We start from the raw sequence: 17,703 nt of genomic DNA, 5'->3' as shown, positions 1-17,703 counted from the left end.
CAAATATAAACCATGTTTTTAGTTTATTTACAATAAATGCAAAAACAAGCACAAAAGCTACAAACGCGAATCAATAAACAAAACAAATAAACACGTCGGGCGAAATTACACTTGCTTTATGTACAAAACAATTTCGGAACTTTAATCTTCATAATTTTTTTGCTTTTATGTTAGTGCAACGTTCAACAAAACAGAAATGAATACATTAAATACATGAAAAGATTAAAAAACTAAAGTTCACGTGCCCCTGATGCACAATCTATTACTCGTTTATCCGAACGAAGATATATCCATCAAAATGGACCAAATCCAAAACATGTGTAAGTAATATATTTTAATTTTAATTCCAAACTGAGCACCAGATACCTGGGCCAATGGTTGGAATTATGGGTTTAGCAACGTTTTCTAATAGTGATAATCTATTGTATTCAATTCCTCTTCGTTTTTTCGCTCTGGTCCGTACCAGTAGAGAAAATACCGAGTAGGATAATTTCCCTCCTTGCCCAGAAAGGAGCGACGTACATCACGACTTCCGATGACGTACACGAAGAACACAAGGATGCCTTGTGCGCTCATAAACACCACTGTTGCGTACATTTTAGGCAATGAGACGTCAATGCTGTTAATTCCTGAAAAAAGATAGGAATAATAGTTATTTTTAGTGAAGGTTGATGCAACAGGTTGAAATGATGACACGAAATTATTTATTGCGAAAGCGGTTGACGTCTGTGTAAATTAATTCTGAAATATTTTTTCATGCAAGGTACACCTAAGTATATCTTATTAAACACTAATACTGTTTTACCCAGGGTTGCCATTGGTCTCAAAATTTGCAGGCCCGAAATACACCAACTGCGTGTTTATAGCTTAGACCGACTTGACTAACACCTAGTTATGTAACTCTTAATAGACTTTCGGTAAAATTGGGAGAATTCTTTATGCTCACCGGGTATGAAGTAAAGGATCCACGGCACCATCAGCACGATGCAGAGCAGAACGTACTCAACCAACATACGAAGCACGTGATCGGTGTCCACGTCAACGACAGTCATGGCGTCATACGACAAAGCCGGAGTTGTTCTGGCGATTTTTGCTTCTTGACTGTCGTTAGTTGCAAATGCGAAAATTGGCACGCACAAAGCAAAACAACAGACAAAGATTACTGCTATTGGTGCTGTAACAGCGCCTGTTAGTATGGAAGATTGTTCTTGAATCCAGCACCGGTCGTAGCCGCGCCATTGTGTTGAAATATAGTCGCCTGCTGGAAACCCAATAGCCATACCGATGCCAGCAAAAAGCATAGGCGAAAACCATCCCACGCAGAGCTGGACTGTGGTCAGGCGGCATCGGTTTAATCGGACAAATCTAAGAGAGCGATTGTTGAGGTTGCACAAGATTGCGATGCCTTCGATCAGGGCGAAGCAAGCTGCGTAGTAAATACATGTATCTTAAAAGATTTTATTATTGCATTAGTTATTTAAATTAATCAGATAAAGCCGATATGGTGTATTTTAGGATATTGCTGTGAAACCACTAACCAGTGACTAGCATGAGATAGTGAGTGAAAAATGTGACAGCCTCGCACGAGGTTTTCTTTTGAATTGCCGATTGCTCCAACACGACCACGAGGTGGAGTAAAGACAGCGCCATCACCAGGTTGGTCTGCACCGTCACTCGTTCGCTCTTAACTTGCCCGCCAAACTTGATGAGCGCCAACCATGTTACGAAGAGAAGAAGGATCCCAATGGCCATTCCCACGTAGAAGATCAACTGAAGCAAAAATATGGGTGGTAAAATTAGTTGCCTGTGGAATTAGAACTATTTTCTTTTTAGATTGATGTTGCAACGCACTGAAAACATAAAGCGAGCTTGTAAAACAGTACAGCAGACGCATAATAGTGCAGTGCTGTGCCCATTACATTATTCCACTCACGTCATAGCCTTGCGGCCTAACACGCGCAACCACTCTCGGCTCAACGGTGAAGAGACCAGTTTGATCACAGGAGCACGTGACCACTGCATTTACTGATATGCTGGTGCACCCGATTGGAGAGAAGATTTGTTGGGCGAAATCCATTTGCAGACAAATGTATTCGAAGGACAGAACTTTAAACCACGATCTGTACTCACGAAACAGCCACGGCTCAACGACATTTTGAAGTGTGGTGTCCGCTGCGGAAAAGATCATTAACTGCAATTGTTTAAAGGCGTATTTGCATACGCGAGTTTAAGGCGATATTTTCAGCAACGATTGTAATGTATCATAAAAAGAGTTTGTTTTTGCTGTAGTAGTAAAAAAATAGCGCACTTCCTTTACCAGCAGTGTTAATCACTCAATTTTCAACATTTAAAACTGTAACAAAAATAGATTTAAAAAATAGACAAAAATAGAGTTTTGAAAGTACCTGTCATGTTCACTCTGAACGTAACACCCGTGTTGACCGATATATTAGGTTGCTTGTACACGTTGATGTTAATGTATGGAGCAACCGCAGTAGGATGGTTGGTTGTAAAGTTGGATTTCTGCCAGAAGGAACTGTGAGTGGATACGCGGGGATAGAAAGGCATCATTGTATGATGATCAAAGAAATATTGGGTGAAGACATAGAGTACAGGAGACGAGAGACTTCTCTTTTTTCGGCTGCCTCCGGTGCTTCCATTAAGCATCAACAATTGAGTGGCCACGTTTCCAACCTCCGGGATCGTATAATTGCTCAGAGGAATAATGGAGTATTGACTACTCCAATCGGACCGCACCGTGGTCGATGTTACTAGTGGTTGTGCTTTTTCTTGGGCCAGTGTCCAAAGGTGGGTCTCAAGATTGTTTATTCCGTTCAGCAGATCCTTTTTATTTTCAGTCACGTTTGGTTGAAAGAAGGCACCAACTTTCTCTGCAACTTCCGTCTCAAATTCTGCCAAGGGGAAGTAAAACGTAGGATTACCAGATTAGTCGACCACTTGTTTTAATCGACGGGACGTGATCAAAACCAACCCAAAGTTTAATCAGTGTGAAAATACGTTTACAGCCTTGGAAAAGACGTTCCTAAATGCAATAAACTATGTTCTACGAAATTATTTTTTCACATTGGTTTTACTTCAAACACATTATGCATAAACTTACGCGATATTTCAGTGAACGGGGTTGATACAATTGGGTCCGTGTAATCCACGCCCAGGCTTTCTTTCATATAAAACACAATTCTTCAAAGGTTTGCCTATAACTTAACGTATCATTGGACTTCAAATTCATATCTACGGGTTACTGTTGCACGTGTAATTAATTTATTTTTACATAGAATTGTCCAGTTTAATATTTTCTGTTGCATGCATTTTTATGCTGTTTAAGATTACCATACCATTGCCCGTGCAGGAATGAACTTCTATCCTTTTCTCTAAAGGTAACAAAAATATTCATCAGAACACAAAAATGCAACAAACTAAAAGCACTAAACGCCACAATCCCAAATAAAAGCAATAAATGCAATCCAAACTAAAGGCAATGCAAAATATGATTCTATTGCTTATAGCAAGGAATATAAACTTCAATCTCTTTTTCTACTCATTTACCTCCCGAGACATAAGTGAGGTTGAACTTTTGATAAAGTTCTGAGCTGACCTTCCTCCATTTATTAATACCACGAATTTTGCAAAACCGTCTGAAATCTGCATTTGTAAAACAGACTTATTTGATTTTTTCCTGTATCTGCCAATATCAAAATTATCAACTTGATTTTTTCTCATAAACATATGCAAAACTCAGTTCATGTCAAAACTTACTCCAAAATGTCTTATGGTTTGCTGCCAGCTTTGTATTCTTTGCATCTAAGCATTTTCCCGTTTTAACGGTGTAGCAACAACCTGACAGTAAGTTGAAGTCCACCTTGATAGCATAGTCTGGTTTGCCAGCTGGGAAACAAAATAGCAAAAGAAATTGAATCGTAGAATTATCGAACAAACGCTGTTTATTGAATCTTTAGTTTTGAATTTGTGCCTCTATCAACTTATTTCGCCACGGTTAAGCAAGACAAAAATAAAATTTGCTTTGAAATTATGGGTGTAAACCATACAGCTGGACGATCGAATTTATTGACGTATCCAGGGAGAGGTGAATGGGAAAATGTCCCCTCTTAATGATCTAAGATAAAGATTCTTAAATTTTTGCATTGTAGTGAAAAAATTGAACCATAATGTTTTAGTTGCCAATCCTACAATAAACCTGACTCCCACAAAAATTCTGACTGTCTACGCCTTTGATCGAACCGTATGTTTATGATTAGGTCTACTAATACTACCACAACTATAGTGCATTTATCAAAACCTGGGTAACCACGTTTGTGTTTTTCCTTTTAGGTTGCAGTACAGTGAGGTTGCTAAATTGTGCGATAACACGCCGAACTTAGTGAAATCGTAGACAACACAAACCTTTACTATCCGAGATTAAATCCAGGTTTGTTGTAAGTTTCTTGGGTCGACTTATTCTGGGTGGATCCTTGAAGATTTCTATACAAGGGAAAAAAAACTTATCTTTTGAGTCTTTTGAAGCTGTGATGTTCAACTGAAATACATAATTACTGATGCTTTTTCGAAAAGGGTCGCGCAGTAAAAATCGAGGTTAAATCATTTCTTTTTTAAAATATTAAAGAGTCCAATGTTGATTTCATAGCTTACAACACGTTTTGCAGACAATGGATTGCAAATTTGCTTATTTCTTGAAGCTCAGATCTTTCAAGATTTTGACTGATGTGTCTTCTATATTTTTCTTTTTTTAACAAACCCAAATTTACATTCGTACAAACAGTTCATATACAGGCTCACAGAAATTGCGGGCTTTGGGTTTAACATCGCTGCTTTAAAGTATATTTACCAAATTTTCTCACCATTTCTAACAGTGTCAAAAAGCTCAACCGCGGTGACTGAAAACAGAAAAAATAACGAAAAGCAGTGAAGTTTGGCCATCGCTAAATTATACTCGAGCTAATGATCACGATCAAGCTGACATACCTAAGCCAGTGCAGAAACAAATATTAAAACCAACATGCTAAAATGTATATAATTGCAACACATACGTAGCCACTTGGTAACCGTCAATGTTCGCGACAACAAAACCGCACAAAAATAGAGACCACTGCCTTCTGTTGCAGTTAATAAGGAATTTAATTGCCGCAGCATCACAGCATTTCCTAAAATGAGAAAGGATGCAGTCTTCTATCACACGTGTTAAGAGTTTTACGCAGAAGGTTTATGACGACAATGTGGTAATAATTTTAATCAATATGAACTGCCGATATTGCTATATTCTCAAGGATCACGTATGTTAGTATTGTTAGTCCCTCAGCATCATATACAGCCGCAGTCTCCATGCCTGTACCATATCATCTCACAATGAGGCAAACACTACATACAACACAAGTTAAATGCAATAAAATATTAGTTTAGCCAGACCAAAAGCGCAGCTTTGCCCAACTCACAAAAAATGAAGCCCTCAAGCAGTTATTTTCTCTTGGCTGCAAAGCTGTCCAGGAAGAACGCTAGGGGTGGAATAGACCTTCAACCGGTCGCCACATAAATCTCGAAGGCGGAACCGTGAGCTCCAACGTCAACGCACTTTCTACTAAGGTTTTGATGTTCCACAACGGGGTATATTTATACGGAGGTATTTGTTTTTACCTAAGATCCTCGGTTGGCCCCGCTTACGAGTTGCACAAATGGGTCTGGGTCGCATCACCCTGGCCCATTTCATCTTTGTAAGAAACTTGTTCTCGTCCGCCACATAATACAAATTAATCTGACCACTTCTGCGATCGCAACTTCATGACCGAAAACCAACAAAACGTACTTTTGGATCGCCACAAAACACACGATGAAGCAATTTCATTGTTATGAATACGTGTAAAAACAAGAACATGAGTTCCCTGTCAAATGGTTCGGGAAATGTTGTCTTCAGTTTAAAATGTTTAAAGCTCCATGATATATACCATAAACCAATGTGTACGACGGTTATCCAGGACAGATATTAGAAATACTTTTGTATATATACACTTTGTACCATCTGGTTTATATATAAGATGAATATAGAAAACTGTAACTTATTGCGTTTCACTCAGTTGTTGTTGATAGGATGATAATTCTACTGACGTTTCTACAAAGTAGCGCATTTTAAAATTTGTGTGTGATGTAGTTCTCGACCTGTTCTGTGTTTCATCTTTGGCAACATTTGACTAGCAGACCATGTTACCCAATCGACTAAACTTTGCTTTCCTCATACCCAAGACAATTAACTTTTTCGTCAGCGCGATTGCAACAGTACGAAATATCATTTTTTTTCATAACCCACCCCTATGTATTTTTGAAAGTGTGTTTCGTTCAACTTGGTTATAATTACGTATTTTCACTGTGTTGTTGTACTCTGCATGCTTAGGTCGTTGTTTATACGACACACTTGCGACAAACAATCATAATTTTTCAATGCAAGGAATATATTATATTTTCTAGATCACAACAATGACGAAAAACAAAGAACTTCACTTTAATCCAATTCACATAATACCAGCGTCAACATCCATTTATTTTCCGAATAAAAATTGACAGTAGTTCTCATGACAACGAACCACTTCCTGGGATACAAAATTGTTGCAATGGCCGGGACCTCCCAAGTATCGACATTCATAGGTCTTAGTCACATGGCAACCCGGGTATACGCAGGGGGTGGAAGAGACTTCAACTCGGTCGCCGCAGAATATTTCGCAGTCGGAGACTTTCACAAGTGGTTCGGTAACAGTATGGCAGCCGTAAGCTCCACCGTCAACGCAGGTTCTGGTACGGTTATATTTCCCAACTCCGCAATGGGCATTACAAGCGGAGTATTCGGACCAGTTACTGAGAGTAGGACAGGCACCTTCTCGACAGATTCGTGATTGAGTCGCGTCACCAGTGCAGCCGTTGCCCGCTGGGTGACAGGTGCGGCTTCTGGTTTGACTTCCACCCCCACACGCCGCGTTGCACGATCCCCAGTTGCTCCATGAGCCGTAGAAAGGACACGCATCCGGGTTGCACACCTGGGTCTGGGTCGCATCGCCTGGGCACTGTTCCTTTTTGTAAGAAACGCAACGACGTTCCCTGGTACGTTGTCCTCCACCACATGATACCGAGCAAGCTGACCACATCTGCCACTCGGCGTAGTAGGGCGCCACGCCTGAGTATTGGTTGTTCACGTCATTCCTGTTAATGTAGCACATGTGTCGCTCACAACACCCTGCAAAACTTCCGGTCAGAACGTATTGAGAACCCAGCCGGAAGTTTCTGTAAGGGCAAATAGGTTGCGTCGGGTAAAACGGAGGATAAACTGGTGGTTGGGGATATTGGTTGTATGGTGGGTAGTTTGGCACATTCGGGTAAGTAGGGACACCATGTGGTGGGTACAAAAGGTTTCCTCCAGTTTGTGGTGGGTATACAGGGTTGCCTCCAGTCTGGGGTGGGTACATAGGGTTGCCTCCAGTCTGTGGTGGGTACACAGGATTGCCTCCAGTCTGGGGTGGGTACACAGGGTTGACTCCAGTCTGGGGTGGGTATACAGGGTTGCCTCCAGTCTGGGGTGGGTACACAGGGTTGCCTCCAGTCTGTGGTGGGTACACAGGGTTGCCTCCAGTCTGTGGTGGGTACACAGGGTTGCTTCCAGTCTGGGGTGGGTACACAGGGTTGCCTCCAGTCTGTGGTGGGTACACAGGGTTGCCTCCAGTCTGGGGTGGGTAAACGGGGTAGGTTCCAGTTTGTGGTGGGTAACCTACGTTTCCTCCTGTCTGGTAGAAGCGACCGGTAGCAGTGCCTGCATTAGAAACGTTAAGTCTGTAGGCGATAATGGGATTCAGGTTGCTTAGGGGACTGTAACCGGGATAAACGTGGTTGTTGTTGTAAGGGTTGGGCACGTATTCGGCCTGGAGCTTCTTTAAGTAATATTGCCAGTTGTCTGGTGCGATCACACCACTGATCACCAGGTTGTAGAAGGCGTGCTTGAGGTGATCGGGAACAACACTTGCTGTAATGTTGAGAAGATAAGATTGAATGAGTTGGTGGTTTATTGATGAATCCAACACGCAGCCTGATTGGCGACAGTAGTGGTAACCGCTCAGAAAGTCTTGTGGGGAAGAGTGTTGACTCAAAGGAAGACACATAGGTTGGCCAAAAATATCTTTGGGTGATGGTGTGGAAGGCCGATATGTGTCACGGCCTGCACGGACTTGTACGTTATGCAGTTTAGCAGCATAGTAGCAACCAATCCCTGACTTGTAGCAGCCACCGATGAATGAGCACTCGGTCTTGGTAATTCCTGCAGATAATAACAATTATTTTATAGATCATCTAAGTGATGCATAACCCTATGTATTTTATGATAGGAGTGACGCTCTCCAACACAAAATGTTGCTAAGTGATATTACGTCATTCTGTTAAATCGTTTCTCTTAGCAACAACTAAATATTTTAATTCTATTAAATATTTTAAACAGGTCAGCAAAGCCCTACCGAGCCACCCTGTTCGTTTTGGCTTAATTCCTATGTAAAGCAGGACATCGACCATGTAACAACCCGCCGGCTGTCTCTGGATGGCTTCAGCGTTTTGCTGGATGAAGCAGTTTGTGAAAATTCCGTCCCATGCCTTGTTATTCTAAAATAACGAATAATTTAGACTTTACTGTGTACTGAAAGGGAGCGACATGTTGTATAAAAATGCTGTACCGTCGCAGGTTATGCCATTTAAGCGCGCGCTGCCTTATTCTCGCGTCTCTCTATTCGGGTTATGTTTTATGCCACGTGCTCGTCATTCGATTCAGTACGAATAATGAACAACCCCGCATACATCAAAATTTATATTTCTGAAATTATTTTATGTTAATAATGTAGGGCAAGTTCAACCATTAAACTGACGATGACATGAGTTTCTGCCGAAACATTTTTCAATTTCAAAATAAAACATGTTAATGTTTTAGGCAGTATGGGCAAGCCTGTTTATTCTCTGAACTATGTGTAAATCCGTTATTACTGTTTCTAATATAGGACAATTTCAGAAATTACCTTTATTGACGAATAAGAGAAACTATGTCAAGACTAGTTGCGTTGTCAGTGGAAAGTTTCATGCAATTTAGAAAAGGCAAATAATGTATATCACATATATCGTTTATTTAACTCACCGTTGTTGTATATTTGTTGGCGAGACGATGGAACTCCTTATTACGGATGGCCAGATGACATACAGGGACTCCGGGGAGAACGCTATGGCCGGCAGCTCGTCGAATCGCGGCAAGACCGTTGTCAAAATAACAACCTGGTTGCGAGTGGCACTGGAAACTATTTGTGTCCAATGATGGATTACTCCTGCTGCAAGGCAGCCTAAAAACGACATTTAAAGCGTAAAAATTTACTACTGTACAAGAGTTTGGGGACTATGTCATCGTATGTTTTTAGGTTACAAGTTAAAGTTTGTAGTCAAACACTAGTAGAGCATGTAATCATTCAGTACTAATAGCAGGTTGAACACTAATTTGAATAACACTTTGTATTTTAAATCAGGATTATAATGAAACTTGCAAAGTTTTTTTACATCATATTTTCTTGCTGAACCTTATTGGACTTGCCTGTTGCAGTATGGGACGTTTACAGGCGGTTCCAGAAGCTTGTATAAGTTAGGATCGTGCTGGCTGATACCGCAGTTTTCCGGGAACTGCTTAGGGCACTGCGCCAGTGGGGGAAAAACCGGAGGCAAAATCACGGGAGGGTAGGAATACAAAGATGGCGGACCTGCGTTGTAAGAACAAGACACCGAACTTAGCCTCGAATTAGAAATTATAATCAGGATTGCTTGATTTTCTTCTTACCTCCATAACTTCTGCCGGTTGCCACTTTGCTTGAGTCTCCGTACAGCTCGAGCAATTTGGCCATGGGTACTGTAATAAAGATGCAATGTAATGTCGTTCAAAGAAAGAACTAAATGTTAGAGGCAATAGTGTATTGTGGATACAAATTTCGCAAACATGAAAAATCAACCGGCTTATTGCGAAAGACTCTTCTTAAAATTTTATTTGAAACAATAACTTATTTGTTTGACAAACAATCATTCTTAAGGTTTAGTAATTTTTTTCTTCCAGAAGTCCAGATATGTCGTTTATTAGCACTTGTACTAAATATGTTATTTTCAAACAGCATTTACCTATTTTTGTGTAGCAACCTCCAACATATACCGCACAATGAGATGGACAATTTGACATGGTGCAGTCGATTCTGTATTAGTTAAACAAAACATGGTGGGTAAACGTTTTAGTAAATAACTTTATGCATGTTTTGTAACTTACCAGACACTATTTCTCCGTATTTAATCAAGTCGTTCAGGGTGGAACAATCATCTAAGATTAAAAAAAAGTTATTAAGGTATTATGACGGTTATTCGATGGTTTATGCAAAAAAACATACATTACCTGATTGTCCAATTGCAGTGCCGGCCAATGCGGCAACGAACACAAAGAAGTGCAACTTCATGATTCTGCAAAATAATTGCAAAGTATTTTACAGCGAACGAAATACAAAGACTTTGCTTAAACTGTGTTTGCAGTTTACCTTTAAATTGAGGTGGGGAAATTTTCTTGTCAATTTCTGCGCGTCGGATCTCGGTTTCTCCTCACGATTCCGCCTTGAATGGTTTTCCAGGTTGATTTCCTCGCTTATAAACTCGGCAAAGCCTCGTACCGACAAACACACGCCCAAGGGTTCGCGTGACGCAACTTTTGACGCCATCGAGTTCGCCCAGAGGCGAAATCTTCTTTTATCCAGGAGCAAGAATTTAACGAAAATAGCAAACATGGAAAACATAGCTTCGATTGCATTTTTCCTCTCATTCGATTTTTTTGGATTGAAACCACTGGTCGCAAACGCGCGTGTGAGTAACTGGCGGTTTATCATGTGGGATGATTGTGGTGCTTATGACACCAGTCTGGAATGCAACACTTCGAGCGCAAAATCTCAGATACTTTACCACAAAAATAAATAATCTTTACTATTTCCTTGGCACTTATTCAAATACTTTGTTTTGCATTAGTGTGGTATACTTTTACGCGTTACACGATTTTGCATGTTTGTGCGAGTTCAAATGTGAATTTGCCGGGCTTGTTTGGCGTGTGTTAAATTTAAGCAATCTCTGGACCTCGTAGGATTACCTTATTGGTGTTATAAATGTCTGATATTTTAGACCACAACAATTTAATAGCAGATCAGGACTAAACATTGGGAATTTTGAATCTTACGTCAATGAAACATCTTTGTGGAAGTAATTAGGCTTTTGTTCCAATCAAATCAAATTTGATAAACGTGGTCAAGGGGAACATCATCGATACAGGGTCAGATAACCTAACACCAAAACCAATCGGAAAATTAAATGCCATAAACATGGTTTCCAACCAAAGGAAAAATCCCTCCCTGCAAGTACACAACTATTCAATCTCTATTCTACAAAGCGTGCTTGACGAAATAACCTGCAAATGACTTATTCACGTATATTGGACAATCATGTTGTTGCAATTTAAAAAAAAACACGCACTTCCAAAGCGACGAAGTGTAAGATTTTTAAGTGATGTTTCATAACTAACAACCGTGAATCGGCAATTAAAGTAATCAGTCTAAATTGGTTTTCACGTTGGGATTACCTCGTCATTGTTCGCGGTACGGCTTAAATAAAAATGAATGAGTCTCGTGTCAGTGTACGAGATGGCTCCAAACCCCTGTGTCCACGGATACTTACGCAACTATATTAACATTTGTCATTGGAAACCGAGTCCTTTGGTATTGAACTCTTCAGCAACATAGAAGCATACCTTTTTGTTTGGTGTAATTTTTAATGTGGGTATTACAATCATATGCCTTCCTGCTACTTTATTGACATAGCATATTATGTGGTGCAGTTACATCCCACGCCCAATTGCCATGACTAACATAAGCAACCTGGTTTGTCCACTGAACGTCACTCGGGCGTGATGACTGTACAGCGAAACAAAAGGCATCGGTTACACGAGAGCGCAGTAAAACCATTGGTGGAGTTACAGCTGAAGCCGCAAAGCGTTTGGCAAACACGTTTAACGATAACCGCACATTTAATCAGTTGCTTGAGTAATGTGTTTGTGTTTCGACCTACGTGAGCGTGATCACATACACGCTAAAGGCAGGTAATCAGCTCTGTACTTGTATTTTACTGCAAAATTGTGCCAGGCAGCGTACTTATGGACGTAAAAGTGTGGTTCCCCGTGTTTGTCACTTTCATTGCCTATTTGATTTTCTTTGTCTACGAGCTATCGAAGAGGTGAATATACATAAACTTTCATGGCTATGTACATAGTCATTATACTATGCGTCATATTCTGACATTTATAACTGTATACCTGATCATGAAAACAAGTAATGCAGGGTTGTGTTGTTATGTTTTATATATTAGTGTACAGGAAAATATCACATGTTATTGTTTGTATGTTACAATATATGTTAGAATTACGTCACTTTGTGATGTCGTTTCGCTCGACCTCTTTGTTCATGCTGTTCGGTACAAGTCGAGGCTGCTGAGTGTCCTATTTCAACAATCAAAAAAAACCTTCACCCCTGTTGATAATTTTGGCCGAAGACTCTCTGAACGCGTCCACATGGTTTGTTTGCTACTAAGGCCTTCTCTTTGTTGGCTTTTCAAGTTACTTGGTCAATAAAACAAGGTTTTCCTAGGTCACCAACCCCAAAAAACAAACATTTTATGCGCTATGTGTAGTAAAGGTTTGGTTAACCACAGGTCAATGTGTTTCAGGGTGAAGTCGCCTTGCTCAAGAAAAGGCAGCTACGATGCACTGCCGATAAAAGAAATTAATTCATCCACCCCATTACAACCAAGCAACTTGCCCTCGCAGGACCGTTTGATGTCACGAAGCTTGGCTTCGACCGAAGTTTGAAATGCTTTGATACACCACTTTTACACTGTGTACTTGCCAACAGTCCGACATTTTTATCTTTAATAATGCTGTTGTTCAAAATTATATATCGAAAAAATATTTATTGCAAAAACAGAAACAACTGGTGGTCGGTAAAAGGGGCAGTGCATTATCCAAGTACTTTCTAAAAACTTGCAGGAAACCACAGGAAAATATGACGTCAAACCACATCGGCGTGATGATTAATTACATGCATTCATATGAGTTTCCCCAATTTTAGTACAACGACTCAATCCAAGCTTTTATAATAAACACGTCATAATAAAGAATTTGCGATCAGAAAAAATGTCATTTGAAGGCAAACAGTTATAAAACCGGACGGCGAATATTTATGTTTCGAAGAAAACGTGGCGCAAACCAAGAATTAACATGCAAAGTATAATTTGTCAGCTGTCACGAAATGCCATTCGCAACATACAAAGGAAATTTGGTTTGAAGCATGTATTGGTTTACGTGTCGTGAATACGTCAAAGTTACATTTTACAACAGGACTACGGCCGCGTCTGCAACAGTTTTGGTAACATAATTTTATTATGTAACGCGTGGTAACATAAAGATGCCGGTCTTGCCATACAAAACCGAGACACACGACTCCCATGACTAGAGAAGAAATGGAATACAGCCATGGGTGTTCACGGAAAAAGATCAGGATGGGGCCATTTTTTTCTATGTACATTTGGTGCAACGTCCATGAATGAAGGGTTCTCTAATTTTCTATTTATCCCCAACCTCCCAATGCGGTGCTTTTGGGTTCCAATGGCACTGCATTCAAGAGAAAACAGTTGTTATGGGGTTTAAGTGAGACAGAAGTTTTTAAATAATAAAATTAACAGGTGTTTTTTGGGATAATACATTTTATCGGTCTTCACGACTTAATTTCGATGCAAACATTTTACCGTTTTTTCCGTAGCAATCCCCATCGTAGACCACGTAATGGGAAGGGCACATTTTAACGTCAGTGATAATTTCGTTGCTGTCATCTTTGCTAGGATCCTCAAGACAGTGTAGAATAGGATCTGTACATAAAATACAAGGAAATGCCTTACGCAAGACTTTTATCCATTGTTCAAGACTGACAAACGGCATCGAATGTTTCGTATCGAATCATATTTTTCATTGAAGCACGATCACCCGAAGTCGGATTGCCTCTAAGTTGTTCCATCGTTGCTGCCCACAATGCGGCAACGAAAACAAAGATATGAAGCTTCATGACTGCAAAAAAACTACTGAACACGTTTTTCTATTTAAACGTCAAGAAAATATGAAATTTACAGTTTACGCGTCTTTATACAGTTTACCTTATTTTAGATGTCCCTTTTTCCCTTTTGATTCATCCTTGAATACCATCCACAGACTATGCGTAGTTTTGCAGTGCAGGCAGTGTCGCCAAAACTTCCATTGCACAGGAAGTTTATGAATCCATTTTCACAACACACTGGCGCAGAAACAGACAAATTGAAAACATTGAAATTGTCACTGCCGGATGTGCCACCACGCATTAGGCTTTGTTACAGACTGGTTGTGTTTGAAACAAAGTGTATGTCATTAATCATTCTAAATTAGTTGCTAACGTTGCGGAATGAAAGATGTATATATACATTTCTGCTTTGCATATAACTAGGTCGATGCAAATAGTATCACAAGGAGAATTTCAGACCAGTTGCTATGAATGGGACAGCACAGGTAAGTGATGTGGCCGATTCACCGAAACAACCGTTGCCCCCAATAGCAGGTGCGGGTTCCGTTTTGCCATCCACCACCAAACGCAGCGTTGCACGGTCCCTAGTTGCCCCACAGACAGCGCACACTTCCAGGTTGCACACCTCGGTATCAAATGTTTCCGGCAATGACTAGGTCTGTAAATTACGCAGCCATGTGTCCTGGAACGCGTTCGTCGACCACACGATACCGAGCCAGTGAACGGTGTGAGAAATTTAAACTTAATTGCCGTCTCCTAAATAAGTTGCAATGCAACCTTGCTTAGAAATGTCGTTTTTCCGAAATCTGATCATAAAAAAGGGAATATCTTTTATACACCACGTAAATTAAAACAGAATTTTTGAAAAATGTTTCGGTTAATTTGTGTTGTTTTTTATTGATGTTAATTCCAGGTTAATTTGTTCATAAAAAGGAAACCACCCAACATTGCTGAGTATTAAGGATATTAAACGTAACACATATGAATTATGCCGGACCGCATAATGACATCACAAAGCATGGCTTTGACCTTATCATTTAAAAACTATCAACAGAAATCCACTGGTCGCTCTGACACCACAGCTTTCTGTCAACTAACTTGTCACATGAGAGATGGAAAACGAGCATTTAGAACAACTAGTGGTGGTGGGAAATCGATTTCCATTTCCACCTCGTAGTCGAATTAAACAAGGTGCTGCGACCGCAAAGCCTTTTCAAATTCTGTCGCAAACAGCGCCAAAGAGTCAATTTTCATTTACTCGTTTACTCGTTACTCTTCATTACATGTTTCAGTTCATTTGTGACTTTTGTATTCTCACAACACATCTAATTTTCGTTATTTCAAGTCAAGTAAGACTTCTTTCCAATAGCTTTTTTTCAGGAATTTTATTGGCATATCGGATACACAATAAATAAAAAATAAATAATTTAATTAAACAAAAAAATTCACGTCGTGTTGGTAGCTGAGTTTAACGTCTCTTTTTTCGAACATTAGCACACATTGTTTGCCAATCCACACACTGCCTCGTAGAAACGACACTGAACCTTTTCCTGCAGTCCATTCTAAACAACATGTCATCGTGTTAGTTTACTAACATTATTATGCACCGGACATAATTTTATACTAACATAAGAATGATGTTTTTAATGATATAACCAATGTCCTTCTTACTTTTTTGCCACAAAAAAATGCTTGTACTAAAACCATGTGCGGTTGGACAATATTGACCGATTTGTGGCTTACAAAAGCATACCGGTTTCTAGCTACCGTGCCATATAAATCCTTTACGACATCAATGTTTGATTACCAGTCGGCAGTTATCAGCAGTACAGAAGGATATGTAGTTGGATATTTCTGATAAAGCGGTGTGGCAGTAATTTATGGGAAAGAAAATTAAACGTTCGTTTCAGCCAGAAGGAATAACCACCTCACTTTGTAAAACTTTAGCGGAGTAAAGCATAGAAACCAATTCGATTTCAGCTGAGGAGGTTAGTCGATGTTTTCTGATATGTTTTAGTTGTAATTTGAAGTATATGATTGCCCACATTTTTAAATTTTGTGCGGATAATGCGGGCTCACTGTTTTTGTACAATACCTTTATTCTAATCAGTTTAATGTACAATGATAACTTTTATCACCAACACCAAGAATTCTAGTTTCATTTTACCTGGACTTCCGAGGCCTCAACCTCATGCAGTTTTTTCAGTCTCCTGCGACCGTAGAGTTTGGCCAAAAAGTCGTAACTTTCTCTTTGGAAACACAAAAACTTGCAATCGCTGTTGATGTTGGTTAAAAAAAAGCCGCCACAGCCACAGTTGTCTAATCTGAGTTCCGAGACCTTCCCGACCATTGTTGAATAAGCCAAAAACATGTCCTTTTCTGGGTTCGCCGTAATGGATGATTTGCAGTTAATGCTGGGACATTCATTCTAATCAAAAGTAGAAACATTTTTGGTCACATTTTTATCCATATTTATTCTTTAACTGCTTTTTGTTGATCGTATTTGTAGCAAAATGTTAGAAGAAGGAATAATTGAAACACCATAATGCAGGTATCGTCGACCTTTCCAACGCAGTGTAGCCAGTGTACCAGTTTACAGTTTATGTTAAAATTAACAATTCTATGCGTAGTAAGACAGGCAAACAATCTTATAACTTTTTAATAAAACCAAACAGTATTGTAATATAACTTGTGAATCACAAACGCGTGCCGTTCATAATAACATTGTTTAATCCGCGGCACACTTGCCAAGGCCTGCCATAAATTCACGTTATCTAAAAAGAATTGTAGCCTATTGATGTTAAATTCGATTTATCAAAAATCAGTGATTACCTTTGTTGACCATAACGTTCTTGTTTTCTTCAAGAACAGTTTTGTCCGCCAGCAATATGGCGAAGACCTGGCCGCAGATAAAACTGGCACGACAGAAATAAAATACAATAGGCAGAGTTGAAATATAACGATAACAAGTTTGACTGACATTTTGTGAATTGTCAACGATTCAGATGAACGAAGTATAATATTTTCTTGTACATTTGCACCGTTATATATATATGTTGAGAAATTCTTTTCAATGTTATGTTGGGGAAAATCCCCCCAAAAGGTTTTTTTCCATACGTAATGAGTTGCGCAAACGAGGCTTTCTTTAACGACATGGAATCCTTTTCTATCCTTGTGCATGTTGAAGATACATTGTTAAAGCAAAGTTGTGATGGTTATAGCCTAAAAAACTTTTTAAAACGTAATAGTTTTGTTTTCTAAACGTTTGAAATGTAATTTCTTTATTATGTGTTCTAGATCTAGCCTCCTCCAAAAAAGTGAAAATGATTCATAGTTAAACGCGGTTGAAACTGTGTGAGATTGGTCGTGGTGAAAATACTCATTTACTTTGCTAGTAATTTTTGCCTCCAATTGCTTCGAATGTATTATTAATCTCCAATGAACAATAGGCTTGAACTGACCGGAACCGTCCAGAACGGGGTGTCCGTAAAGTAATTCTTCC

At 39.6% G+C, this 17,703-nt stretch overlaps 2 protein-coding genes and 2 long non-coding RNA genes across 5 annotated transcripts; 1 reads left to right on the top strand and 3 right to left on the bottom strand.

Moving 5' to 3' along the window:
* Positions 1 to 216: 216 nt before the first annotated feature.
* LOC145911692 (uncharacterized) lies at positions 217 to 5,001 on the bottom strand. Its single transcript, XM_082999108.1, has 11 exons — positions 4,878 to 5,001; positions 4,423 to 4,500; positions 3,778 to 3,906; positions 3,568 to 3,663; positions 3,357 to 3,392; positions 3,122 to 3,181; positions 2,406 to 2,912; positions 1,934 to 2,172; positions 1,539 to 1,770; positions 947 to 1,426; positions 217 to 629 (listed from the first exon to the last, which is right to left on the bottom strand). Exons 1-11 carry the CDS (start codon positions 4,954 to 4,956, stop codon positions 406 to 408), a joined length of 2,160 nt encoding a protein of 719 aa, XP_082855234.1. The 5' UTR covers positions 4,957 to 5,001; the 3' UTR covers positions 217 to 405.
* A 1,562-nt stretch (positions 5,002 to 6,563) lies between these two features.
* LOC145911854 (uncharacterized) lies at positions 6,564 to 10,523 on the bottom strand. The gene is made up of 8 exons (XM_082999296.1): positions 10,463 to 10,523; positions 10,340 to 10,390; positions 9,866 to 9,934; positions 9,626 to 9,788; positions 9,182 to 9,380; positions 8,517 to 8,658; positions 7,836 to 8,323; positions 6,564 to 7,586 (listed from the first exon to the last, which is right to left on the bottom strand). Exons 1-8 carry the CDS (start codon positions 10,521 to 10,523, stop codon positions 6,564 to 6,566), a joined length of 2,196 nt encoding a protein of 731 aa, XP_082855422.1.
* Positions 10,524 to 12,064: 1,541 nt separating this feature from the next.
* LOC145912293 (uncharacterized) lies at positions 12,065 to 13,076 on the top strand. Of its 2 annotated transcripts, XR_014403285.1 has the most exons (3): positions 12,065 to 12,333; positions 12,517 to 12,670; positions 12,823 to 13,076. It is a non-coding gene; the product is annotated as an uncharacterized LOC145912293 (long non-coding RNA). The 2 variants fall into 2 exon arrangements; XR_014403286.1 differs by lacking the exon at positions 12,517 to 12,670.
* A 561-nt stretch (positions 13,077 to 13,637) lies between these two features.
* On the bottom strand, positions 13,638 to 14,375 carry LOC145912490 (uncharacterized). The gene is made up of 4 exons (XR_014403301.1): positions 14,302 to 14,375; positions 14,081 to 14,215; positions 13,900 to 14,019; positions 13,638 to 13,765 (listed from the first exon to the last, which is right to left on the bottom strand). It is a non-coding gene; the product is annotated as an uncharacterized LOC145912490 (long non-coding RNA).
* Between the last annotated feature and the right edge of the window lie 3,328 nt (positions 14,376 to 17,703).

Source organism: Ascidia mentula, chromosome 8 (assembly GCF_947561715.1).
Source record: "Ascidia mentula chromosome 8, kaAscMent1.1, whole genome shotgun sequence".
Lineage (NCBI taxonomy): Eukaryota > Metazoa > Chordata > Ascidiacea > Phlebobranchia > Ascidiidae > Ascidia > Ascidia mentula.
Note: the sequence above shows the minus strand (reverse complement) of the source record. Positions and strands in the feature narration are given on the sequence as shown.